This window comes from Amblyomma americanum, chromosome 2 (genome assembly GCF_052857255.1).
Source record: "Amblyomma americanum isolate KBUSLIRL-KWMA chromosome 2, ASM5285725v1, whole genome shotgun sequence".
Taxonomy (NCBI): domain Eukaryota; kingdom Metazoa; phylum Arthropoda; class Arachnida; order Ixodida; family Ixodidae; genus Amblyomma; species Amblyomma americanum.
In genome coordinates, this window is record NC_135498.1 from 195,310,321 (window position 1) to 195,323,562 (window position 13,242).

At 50.3% G+C, this 13,242-nt stretch overlaps 1 protein-coding gene across 1 annotated transcript in view; it reads left to right on the top strand.

Annotated features, from left to right (window-relative positions):
• Nucleotides 1-13,242, top strand: part of LOC144119395 (testis-specific serine/threonine-protein kinase 3-like) — a 984,587-nt gene that overhangs the window by 826,761 nt on the left and 144,584 nt on the right. The window contains exon 7 of the mRNA XM_077652021.1: nt 9,004-9,098. Within this exon, the coding sequence (XP_077508147.1) occupies nt 9,004-9,098 (95 nt within the window). The remainder of the gene's footprint in view (nt 1-9,003; nt 9,099-13,242) is intronic.

Below are 13,242 nucleotides of genomic sequence, written 5' to 3' on the forward strand. Positions count from 1 at the left end.
GCCAGCTCCTCAGACATACACTAGGCAATTTAGCCAGACTGTGATCCTCTGGATCAGCACCACATTAAAGTCAACGATGAGCCCGTGGAGCGCGACGGAACGCTCGTCGTAGACCAGTTTCTCAGACATACACTAGGCGATTTAGCCAGGCTGTGATCCTCCTGGATTATTACCACATTGAAGACAACGAAGAGCGTGCGGAGCGCGACGGAACGCTCGCGTTAGGCCAGCTTCTCAGGCATACACTAGGCGATTTAGCTAGGCTCTGATCCTGTGGATTAGTATCACATTGAAGACAACGAAGAGCGTGTGGAGCGCGAGGAACGCTCGCCATAGGCCAGCTTACCAGACATACACTAGAAGATTTAGCTAGGCTCTGATCCTCTGGATTAGTAGCACATAGAAGAATACGAAGAGCCAGAGGCGCGCGAAGGAACGCTCGCCCTAGGGCAGCTTCTCAGATCTACACTAGGCGAATTAGCCAGGGTCTGATCCTCTGGATTAGTACCCCATAGAAGTATAGGAAGAACCAGTGGTGCGCGACGGAACAGTCGCCCTAGGGCAGCTTCTCAGATATACACTAGGCGAATTAGACAGGGTCTGATCCTCTGGATTAGTACCACATAGAAAACAACAAAGAGTGAGTGCAGCGCGACGGAACGCTCGCCCTACGCCAGCTTATCAGACATACACTAGAAGATTTAGCTAGGCTGTGATCCTCTGGATTAGTACCAAATTGAAGACAACGAAGAGCGTTTGGAGCGCGACCGAACGCTCGCCATAGGCCAGCTCCTCAGACATACACTAAGCGATTTAGCCAGGCTGTGATCCTCTGGATTAGTACCACATTGAAAACAAAGAAGAGCATGTGGAGCGCGACGGAACGCTCGCCCTGGGCCAGCTTCTCAGACATACACTAGGCGATTTAGCAAGGCTGTGATCCTCTGGATCAGTACCACATTAAAGACAACGAAGAGCCTGTGGAGCGCGACGGAACGCTCGTCGTAGGCCAGCTTCTCAGACTTACACTAGGCGATTTAGCCAGGCTGTGATCCTCTGGATTAGTATCGCATTGAAGACAACGAAGAGCGTGTGGAGCGCGAGGAACGCTCGCCCTAGGCCAGCTTATCAGACATACACTAGAAGATTTAGCTAAGCTCTGATCCTCTGGATTAGTACCACAATAAAGACAAAGAAGAGCCTGTGGGGCGCGACGGAACGCTCGTCATAGGCCAGCTACTCAGACATACTCTAGGCGATTTAGCCAGGCTGTGATCCTCTGGATCAGTGCCACATTAAAGACAACGAAGAGCGTGTGGAGCGCGAGGAACGCTCAACCTAGGCCAGCTTATCAGACATACACTAGAAGATTTACCTAGGCTCTGATCGTCTGGATTAGTACCACATTAAAAACAACGAAGAGCCTGTGGAGCCCGACGGAACGCTCGTCGTAGGCCAGCTTCTCAGACATACACTAGCCGATTTAGCTACGCTCTGATCCTCTGGATTAGTATCACATTGTAGACAACGAAGATCGTGTGCAGCGCGACGGAACGCTCTCCCTAGATCAGCTTATCAGACATACACTACAAGATTTAGCTAAGCTCTGATCCTCTGGATTAGTACCACATTAAAGACAACGAAGACCCTGTGGGGCGCGACGGAACGCTCGTCATAGGCCAGCTACTCAGACATACTCTAGGCGATTTAGCCAGGCTGTGATCCTCTGGATCAGTGCCACATTAAAGACAACGAATAGCGTGTGGAGCGCGAGCAACGCTCGCCCTAGGCCAGCTTCTCAGACATACACTAGGCGATTTAGATAGGCTCTCATCCTCTGCATTGGTACCACATAGAAGAATACGAAAAACCAGTGGCGCGCGACGGAACGCTCTCCCTAGATCAGCTTTTCAGACATACACTAGGCGAATTAGCCAGGGTCTGATTCTATGGATTAGTACCACATAGAATACAACAAAGAGTGAGTGCAGCGCGACGGAACGCTCGCCCTATGGCAACTTCTCAGACATACACTAGATGATTTAGCCAGGGTCTGATCCTCTGGATTAGTACCACACAGAAGACAAACAAGAGCGAGTGGCGAGTGACGGAACGCTCGCCCTACGCCAGCTTATCAGTCATACACTAGAATATTTATCTAGGCTGTGATCCTTTGGATTAGTACCACAAAATAGAATACGAAGAACCAGTGGCGCGCGAAGGAACGCTCAGCCTTGGGCAGCTTCTCAGACATACACTAGGCGAATTAGCCAGGGTCTGATCCTCTGCATTAGTGCCACATAGAAGACAACAAAGAGTGAGTGTAGCGCGACGGAACGCTCGCCCTCGGCCAGCTTCTCAGACATACACTAGGCGATTTAGCCAGGCTGTAATCCTCTGGATTAGTACCATATTGAAGACAACGAAGAGAGTGTGGAGCGCGACCGAACGCTCGCCCTAGGCCAGCTCCTCAGACATACACTAAGCGATTTAGCAAGGCTGTGATCCTCTGGATCAGTACCACATTAAAGAGAACGAAGAGCTTGTCGAGCGCGACAGAACGCTCGTCGTAGGCCAGCTTATCAGACATACACTAGAAGATTTAGCTAGGCTCCGATCGTCTGGATTAGTACCACATTAAAAACAACGAAGAGCCTGTGGAGCCCGACGGAACGTTCGTCGTAGGCCAGCTTCTCAGACATACACTAGCCGATTTAGCTACGCTCTGATCCTCTAGATTAGTATCACATTGAAGACAACGAAGAGCGTGTGGAGCGCGAGGAACGCTCGCCCTACTCCAGCTGATCAGACATACACTAGAAGATTTAGCTAGGCTCTGATCCTCTGGATTAGTATCACATTGAAGACAACGAAGAGCGTGTGGAGCGCGAGGAACGCTCGCCCTAGTCCAGCTGATCAGACATACACTAGAAGATTTAGCTAGGCTCTGATCCTCTGGATTAGTACTACATAGAAAAATGCGAAGAACCAGTGGCGCGCGACGGAACGCTCGCTCTACGGCAGATTTTCGGACATACACTGCGCGAATTAGCCAGAGTATGATCCTCTGGATTAGTGCCACATAGAAGACAGCAAAGAGCGAGTGCAGCGCGACGGAACGCTTGCCCTATGGCAGCTTCTCAGACATACACTAGATGATTTAGCCAGTTTCTGATCCTCTGGGTTAGTACCACATTGAAGTCAACGGAAAGCGTGTGGAGCGCGACGGAACGCTCGCCCTAGGCCAGCTTCTCAGACATACACTAGGCGATTTAGCTAGGCTCTGATCCTCTAGATTAGTACCACATTCAAGACAACGAAGAGCGTGTGGAGCGTGAGGAACGCTCGCCCTAGGCCAGCTTATCAGACATACACTAGAAGATTTAGCTAGGCTCTGATCCTCTGGATTAGTACCACATAGAAGTATACGAAGAACCAGTGGTGCGCGATGGAACGCTCGCCCTAGGGCAGCTTCTCAGATATACAGTAGGCGAATTAGCCATGGTCTGATCCTCTGGATTAGTACCACATAGAAGACAACAAAGAGTGAGTGCAGCGCGACGGAACGCTCGCCCTATGGCAACTTCAAAGACATACACTAGATGATTTAGCCAGGGTCTGATCCTCTGGTTTGATCCTCCGGACAGGCCGCCATTGAAATCTGAACCTGGCAACGTTTAACGCTAGAACTTTAGCTAGTGAGGCTAGCCTAGCAGTGCTGTTTGAGGAACTAGCGGGAATTAAATGGGATGTGATAGGGCTTAGCGAAGTTAGGAAGACAGGTGAGGCGTGTACAGTACTAAAGGACGGACACACACTGTGCTATCGCGTTTAGAGGATAAACGAGAACTAGGTGTGGGATTCCTCATTAATAATCATATAGCTGGTAACGTAGAGGAGTTCTACAGTATTAACGAGAGGGTAGCAGCTATAGTAGTTAGGCTGAATAGGAGGTACAAGCTGAAAGTGGTGCTGGCCTACGCACCCACATCCAGCCACGATGACTAGACCGTTGAAAGTTTCTATGAGGACGTAGAATCAGCAATAAATAAAGTAAAATCGCAGTACACTGTACTGATGGGCGACTTTAATGCGAAGGTGGGCAAGAAGCAGGCTGACGAGCACTCAGTAGGTGACTATGGGATATGCTCTAGAAAAGCAGGGGAGAGTTATTAGTCGAATTCGCGGATAGAAATAATTTACGGATCATGAATACCTTCTTCCGCAAACGAGAAAACAGGAAGTGGACCTGGAAGAGCCCTAATGGTGAGATTAAAAATGAAATCGACTTCATACTATGCGCTAAGCCTGGCATCATTCAGGATGTGGCCGTCCTCGGAAAGGTGCGTTGTAGCGACCACAGAATGGTAAGGTCTAGAATTAGCTTAGACTTGAAGAGGGAACGGAAGCTAGTGAAGAAGAAGACCATTAACGAGTTAGCCGTAAGAGGGAAAGCACAGGAGTTTAGGATAGCGCTGAAAAACAGATATTCGACTTCAATTGAGGAAGATGATCTTGATGTTCATTCAATGCACGATAATCTCACATCAAAAATTACGGAGTGCGCAGTAGAAGTAGGCGGTAGGACAGCCCGAAAGGATACCGGGAAGCTAATTCAGGTGACGAAAGATCTGATTAGGAGGCGCCAAAACATGAGGGCATCTAACCCTACCGATAGAATAGAACTAAAGGAGCTATCAAAGTTAATAAATAAGCGCAAGGTAGCCGACATAATGAAGTTTAATATGGAGAGAATCGAGCATGCTATAAAGAACGGAGGTAGCCCAAAAACAGTGAAGAGGAAACTAGGCATAGGTAAAAACTAGATGTATGCAATAAGAGACAAGCAGGGCAATGTTATTAGCAATATGGATAAGATAGTTAACGTAGCCGAGGAGTTCTACACAGACCTGTACAGTAGCCACTGTAATCAGAGCGTTAGTGAGAAAGACAGCAGTGCACAGCAATGCGTCATCGCGACAGTAACGATAATTGATAATTGATAATTGGTTTTTTGGGGGAAAGGAAATGGCGCAGTATCTGTCTCATATATCGTTGGACACCTGAACCGCGCCGTAAGGGAAGGAATAGAGGAGGGAGTGAAAGAAGAAAGGAAGAATGAGGTCCCGTAGTGGAGGGCTCCGGAATAATTTCGACCACCTGGGGATCTTTAACGTGCACTGACATCGCACAGCACACGGGCGCCTTAGCGTTTTTCCTCCATAAAAACGCAGCCGCCGCGGTCGGGTTCGAACCCGGGAACTCCGGATCAGTAGTCGAGCGCCCTAACCACTGAGCCACCGCGGCGGGTACAGTAACGAAAGATGAAGTAAAGAAAGCCTTAGAAGCAATGAAAAGAGGAAAAGCAGCTGGGGAGGATCAGGTAACAGCAGATCTGTTGAAGGATGGAGGAGACATCGTGCTAGAAAAAGTAGCCACACTGTATACGCAATGCCTTATGACCTCGACGGTACCAGAAGCTTGGAAGAATGCAAATATTATCTTAATTCATAAGAAGGGAGACGCCAAGGACTTGAAAATTACAGGCCGATCAGCTTACTATCCGTTGCGTACAAAGTATTTACTAAGGTAATCGCTAATAGAGTCAGGGCAACGTTAGACTTTAATCAACCAAATGATCAGGCAGGCTTTCATAAAGGATATTCCACAATAGATCATATTCACACTATCAATCAGGCGATAGAGAAATGCGCAGAATATAACCAACCTCTATATATAGCTTGCATTGATTACGAGAAAGGATTCGACTCAGTGGAAACCTCAGCAGTCATACAGGCATTGCGTAATCAGGGGGTAGAAGAGCCTTATGTCAAAACACTGAAAGATATATATAGCAACTGCACAGCTACTATAGTCCTCCATAAAGTCAGCAATAAAATTCCAATAAGGAAGGGCGTCAGGCAAGGAGACACGATCGCGCCAATGCTGTTCACCATATGTTTACAGGAGGTATTTCGAGGCCTGAATTGGGAACAGTTGGGAATAAGAATAAATGGAGAATACCTAAATAATCTGCGATTTGCTGATGACATTGCCTGGCTGAGTCACTCAGGAGGTGAACTGCAAATCATGATCAATGAGTTAGACAGGCAGAGAAGATCGATGGGTCTAAATATTAACATGCAGGAAATCAAGGTAATTTTCAACAGTCTAGCAAGGGAACAACAGTTCACAATTGGCAGCGAGAGCCTAGAAATTGTGACGGAATACGTCTACTTAGGGCAGGTGGTGACAGCTGATCCGGATCATGAGGGAGATAACTAGAAGGATAAGAATGGGGTGGAGCGCGTATGGAAAATTCTCGCAGACCATGAGTGGCAGTTTACCAATTTCCCTCAAGAGGAAAGCGTACAACAGCATAATCTTACCACTACTCACCTACGGGGCGAAACGTGGAGGCTAACGAAAAGAGTTCAGCTTAAGTTAAGGACAACGCTGCGAGCCATGGTAAGAAAAATGATAGGTGTAAGGTTAAGAGATCGGAAGCAGGCAGAGTGTGTGAGGGAACAAACACGGGTTAATAACATCCTAGTCGAAATCAAGAGAAAGAAATGGGCTTGGGCAGGGCATGTAATGCGAAGGCAAGATAACCGCTGGTTTTTAAGGGTGACGGAGTGGATTCCAAGAGAAAGTAAGCGTAGCAGGGGGCGGCAGAAGGTTAGGTGGGCGGATGAGATTAAGAAGTTTGCAGGCAAAGGGTGGATGCAGCTGGCAAAGGATAGAGATAATTGGAGAGACATGATAGAGGCCATAGCCCTGCAGTGGGTGTAGTAAGGCTGATGATGATGATGATGATGATGATGATCCTATGGATTAGTACCACATAGATGACAAAGAAGAGCGAATGGCGAGTGACGGAACGCTCGCCCTACGCCAGCTTATCAGACATACACTAGAAGATTTAGCTAGACTGTGATCCTCTGGGTTAGTACCACATAGAAGAATACGAAGAGCCAGTGGCGCTCGAAGGAGCGCTCGCCCTGGGGCAGCTTCTCAGACATACACTAGGCGAATTAGGTAGGGTCTGATCCTCTGGATTAGTACCACATAGAAGACAAGAAATAGCGAGTGTAGCGTGACGGAACGCTCACCCTTTGGCAGCTTCTCAGACATACACTATATTATTTAGGCAGGATCTGATCCTCTGGATTAGTACCACGCAGAAGACAACGAAGAGCGATCGGCGAGTGACGGAATGCTCGCCCTAAGCCAGCTTATCAGACATACACTAGAAGATTTAGCTAGGCTCTGATTCTCTGGATTAGTACCAAGTAGAATACGTAGAGCCAGTGGCGCGCGACGGAACGCTCGCCCTAGGGGAGCTTCTCAGACATACACTAGATGATTTAGCCAGGGTCGGATCCTCTGGATTAGTACCACATAGAAGACAACGAAGAGCGAGTGGCGAGTGACGGAACGCTCGCCCTACGCCAGTTTATCAGACATACTGTAGAACATTTAGCTAGGCTCTGATCCTCTGGATTAGTACCACATAGAAGAATACGAAGAGCTAGTGACGCGCGAAGGAACGCTCGCCCTAGGGCAGCTTCTCAGACATACACAAGGCGAATTAGCCAAGGTCTGATCCTCTGGATTAGTACCACATAGAAGACAACGAAGAGCGAGTGTAGCGCGATGGAACGCTCACCCTTTGGCAGCTTCTCAGACACACACTAGATGATTTAGCCACGGTCTGATCCTCTGGATTAGTACCACATAGAAGACAACGAAGAGCGAGTGGCTAGTGACGGAACCCCCGCCCTACGCCAGCTTATCAGACATACACTAGAAGATTTATCTAGACTCTGATCCTCTGCATTAGCACCACAAAGAAGACAACGAAGATCGATTGGCGAGTGAAGGAATGCTCGCCATACGCCAGCTTATCAGACATACACTAGAAGATTTAGCTAGGCTCTGATCCTCTGGATTAGTACCACATAGAAGACAACTTAGAGCGAGTGGCGCGTGACGAAACGCTCGCCCTACGCCAGCTTATCAGAGATACACTTGACGATTTCGCTAGGCTGTCATGCTCTCGATTTGTGGCACATAGATATAACAAAATATGAGCAGCGCCGATAGACGGAACGCCAACCCTAGGCCAGCTTCTCAGGCATACACTAGGCGATTTTGCCAGGCTGTGATCCTCTGGATCAGTACCACATAGAAGACAATGATGAGGGAGTGGACAACACCGGACGCAATCGCCGTGCATTCGAAAAAAGTAGCCATGAGATTAACTGGTATGAAGAAAAGGCTGTGACAACGCAAAAGGAAGCTTGAGCCCACCGAAATCTCGAGCCACTTATATATCAGGCATCGCCAACAGGCTAAACAAGAACGATGGCACCCTGCATCCTGTCTATGCCAACTCCCTGAGAGCGCTACTAAGTGCTACAATTGCTGGGGGCGTCCAGCCGGTAGCCTCGTTGTGAACAAAGGTGGCATAGCGCTCTCAAAAGGAGATTTATTCTTGGCCATGATTCGTGGCCAGTGAACTGCATCGGCCACGATTCCTGACCATATGTTATGCCTTCAAACCATCGACAACACGTGCTCGCGTTGCACTGAAACATGGGGAAACCTACGTGGCGAAAATCATAGATGTTTCTTAATTTGTGGGCTCGTCTTGGAGTGGACACCGCAGCGCTAAAGTGCTTGTGTTAATTTGGTGTGTGGCATGGCGGCCCTTTCTTTGTAAAGCGCGGTCACGAACTCCTGCCGCCCTGGACCGCGATCACACTCCTTCGTTTGAGCGCCGCGGCTCATTGTGTTCATAACAAGTCAGAAGTGTCCTGAAGTGCAGCTGACATTAAAATGTCAATAAATAAGTGAATAATAAATATGGAGCCTGCTTGGCCGCCGTGTGTTTAGATGGTTTTGAAATAAGTTTTTAATCGCGCAATAATGCTGCACATTAAACCGCTAGCCTTGTTACGGCACTGCGAATCTGATGCCGGCTGTGTGGGGCGCTCGCAGAAGGGCCCGAGGCTGAGCAGCAAGCGGCTCCCGGCGACGACGGCGCGGCCGCAGAGGTGGAACCGAAGGTCAAAGCAAGAGATGCCGGCAGCCAGGTAATGCACGCATCGCACATGCAGCTTCCTCAATGTCTCTTTTGCATTGAGCCTGACGTTTCCTCAGTACAACGGCAAGAAGACGTCGGGGTCATAAAATGCCCGCACAAAAAACGTTTTGCAAAATTCACGTGCCCAGCACTGCTTTGCAAGACAAACTTTGTGCAAAACAAACATGACATAGAGGAGAAAAAATACTGCCTTTCCTGCAATCGCGAGTATATGTAGGCCTGAAATGGATTTTTTTAGCACCGCATAGTACATTAACGTGCCACCTCTTTTGCCCGCCTGTTTTCCTCGAGCTGGGCAGCGCGCTATGTAACATCTGTGGATGGCGATCCACATTTATTGGATGACCCGGTAGCCGCGGCTGTTGAGCCGGTGGAGCGGCCTGTTGACGTTGCTGGTCAGGACGGTTGCCGAAAGCGTTCTGTTCTCCGCGAGGCAGGTCGCGCCAACTTCATTTTCATCTGCGCCGTTGGGAATGCCAGCGCCGCTAAAAATGCACCCCCCTTCCCCCCAAGCGGTGCGCGAAAAAGGAAAAAAAAACGGTATGTTCAAGTTTGTACAGGTTGGTGAAATCGAGGACACAGATAGGTTCGTGAAGGCCGCCGGGCGGGTGAAACAAACTCAGGCGGTCGAGCCTGGCTGCTGCGCAAAGGGCGAGGGGAACCAAAGGATGAGGATGATGACGAAAGGAACAGGCGTAAGGAGGCGGCTATTAGAGGTCCCAATTCAGAATCTCAATTTGCGTCTGTCTTCTGCGGTTGTTCTGTCCCTTGGAGCTTCTATGCTTCCGTACCAAGGGGAATTTTTGCTCTGCCGTTCAAAATAATCTCCTAGAATCAAAACGTCTACCATCATATGCTTTCGTACTGCCCATACCATCATTAGCTTTGTATTTAGGAAACTACTTTTGCAATTCATACTCTCTCTCTCTCAATCTCTCCTTTTTTTTACTGACTCCCTTACCTAATTTTCAGTTTGTTATGTCGCCCTAACCTCCTGCAACATCCTCTGCTACGGAAACAGAGTTACACAATTTTGTTAAGTCATCCCACGCTTGCCATATGCAATCTGCAATTTAAATAGTCACCGCCTGGTTATGGCCGATCCCCCTTGTGGGTATGTGCCATTTTTTGAGGGGAACAACAACAACTACAAGTCGAGGAATTGGAGGTGAGCTAGGCGTGCTGCAGTCGGAAGGCCTACTGGTAGGGCCGCCAGTTGGGTTGAGACGGGCCGGAAAATGTTATTGCAGAAAATGCACCCGCGGTGGGAGTTACCGGCGATATGTACTTTGCGCTGGACCAGTGGGTGGAGACGAAGGGATGGCGGGCGGAAGCCGCCGTAGAAGAGGAGGGGATGCCTCAGTCGCTGGCGACGGTGAAACGAAGGCACACGACACTGGGCCGGAGGTCTCCTGCGTGGGACTCGGGCTGCCGTGTAGGGAAGTGGTCGAAGTGGTCGACGATGTGCAGCGGCTTTATGCGCAAACGAGCTCACTGTGGCAGTGGGACGAGTCGTTCGGGGCACAAGAAGCAAGTCCGGGCCTTTGTTCTCGAAATGGGAAGGATACGGTAGGACTGACTTGTCTGTCGCGGACGCACAAGCAGACAACAGTGAAGGCAGTGAAGCAGAGAAGTCGCCAGGTGGGCAAGGATGTGTGCAAGCGTTGCGGATGGCGCGTTAGGCGCGACAAGGTCCTGGGGTGGCGTGCATGCGGGCCTCGCGACAGGAATGACGGTTGTGCTCACTGTGGTTGGGCTTGAGGGAGCAGGCGAACTTGGGACTAGAAGAGAGTCCGGGCCTGGGTCGGTCGAGAAAGGGTGCTGCCGTTGATGGCCTAAGGTCAGGCGCCACAGCTGGGAAGCAGGGCTGGGCAGGAGGCGCCGTGGGACGGGAGATCACAGGTGGATGGCCGTCCACAGCGGCCTGCGGAACAGACTTGGGAGAGACCGGGGTGTAGTTTGAGGCAGCTGGGTGTGAAGGTTTTCAAGAGACTGGCGCGTCCTCGCGTGGCACTTGCCGAACAGTGGGTAGGGGCACATACGGTGGCGACGATAGTGGAGAGACCGGCGTGGGAAGGGGCGCCGACGGAGGAGCGGGTGGAGGGAAAGCCGAAACAGCTTGGGTGAGGAATGCGGCCAGGGGTAATGGGTTGAAGGGCGCCGCAGCTTCTGAGTCGGTAGCAGAAGTGCAGAGAGGCGGCGGGACCTTCAAGCCAAAATACGCAGTCAGGCCCTTCTTGAAATTGGCGTATAAGTCGGGGCCAGGAGGCGGCAACCGTAGCTGTGCCAGGAGACCGGGTGGGAGTTCGCGGCTGGCGTGCTGATAGCGCAGCAACTGGCTGGACACGTTGTTGACATGAAAGTGCGAGTCCAGCAGCGCCAGCCACAAAACGGGGTCTCTGGCATAAAAACGGGAAGGCCGGGCAGCCGAGGAATAAAGGAGCGCTGATGGGACTGAAGGAGCTCACCGGATGCGGTGGTAGGCGCGTACATGGCGATGAAAGCCTGCCGAAAGCCGGGTGCGAACCGCGAGCGTCCAGCGGAGAGGCCAAATGAAGAGACAGGACTGGCAGGAGCGCAGAGCCGGTGGGAGCAGCGTTGCGTGTGTCGGGGCTGTCGCCCTGTGTCACCAGATGCGGAAGGACGTTCCACTTTAAAGGATGTCCCGGCAGCCGCGGCTGGTGAGCCGGCGGAGTGGGCTGTCGATGTTGCTGGGCAGGACGGTTGCCGAAAGCGTTCTGTTCTGCGCGAGGAAGGTCACGCCAACTTCATCAGCGCCGCTGGCGATGCCAACGCCGCTACACATCTTTCGCTGCCTGTCTTCAGCCGCTTTTTTTCTTTGAACTGCGCAGCGCTCTCAGCACCTGCAGCTGCTTTTTCTGCGATCGCCACCTTCTCTGCGGATTGGTGACAGCCTTCCCTGGTGGCCTCGTCAGCATCGTGGGCAGCCGCATAAACCTGGCGGTTTTGATGCAGTCGAGCGGTCTTCTGCTTTGGCGTTCTTGTGCGCAAGACGCTTCATCGCTCACCTGTAATCTGGCTTCCTTAAGTAGTTGTGAGGGCGAATGCAATGAAATGCAGAAAGTCAGAAGCGTACGCGCCCACGACTCGCCACAGGCCTGGAAGCTTACTTAGCCAAGCTGCTCCTTGTTTCAAAGCATGCGTTTCACCAGCACAGCAAACAATGCGCTGCAAAGAGAATTTCTAGCCAACGTAGGGATCCAGTGTTGCAGCATGTTGACTAAGCCTCTCATTAAAACAGTGTGCTGTAAACAGCACCACAGCTGATAGGCGTCTTGTATACCAAACGCCACCGCGCAAGGAACCAATTTAGTTCCATGTTTGATGACAGAAACTTTGTGTTTTGGTGTCTGCTTCTCAGAGCACACAGGCGAGACATGCTCAAAAGGACTCCAATTTATGCATTCGTTCGGGTGAGTTAGCTCATTTCTAATCAGGTACACGCTTGCGCGAAGAAGACAGGACCCAACGAACGAACACATACAGATTAATGTGCCTAATTGGGCGCGTCGGTACATAACTATAGGCACAGCAGCGCACAAAAGATCTGGACACAGTGTACAGACAAGGACGAGTGCTGCACTTCCAACAGTCCTTTCTTGCGAACATTTCAACACTCATACGCCTGCCGATCGAGCCGTGGTCATCGTATACACGTGCGCAAATAGGCGAGTTCTTTTGCGGAGAAGGCAATAGAGGCGGAGCTCACACAGGCCTCCCCCATACTACATACATTATGAGTTCTGATTCTATGATTTGACGTGTGATGCAATCTTTGCTTCTCTTGCTAAGAGCAGTGCGCTCAAGCCCAGGGGAACAATCACTGCATGTCAGAAATGACTTGGCAAAAGACCTTCAAAATCTTTTCCCTCACGCGCATTTTTTACGTTCATGGAGTGCTCTATTAACCTGTCGTTCAAGCTCACAGTCTGAGCAACATACATGCTTCCGCAACTCAATGGAATTTGATAAACTACGCCTTCTGAGCATTCAACGTTGGCTGCCTGTGCTTCTTGCCATAGTCACGTTGCTGGGTTGCTTCCGGATTAATCAATCTGCAGAGTTTGACAGCTTGCTAGGTGCAGTAAGCACGACTTCTACGTCGTAGCGCT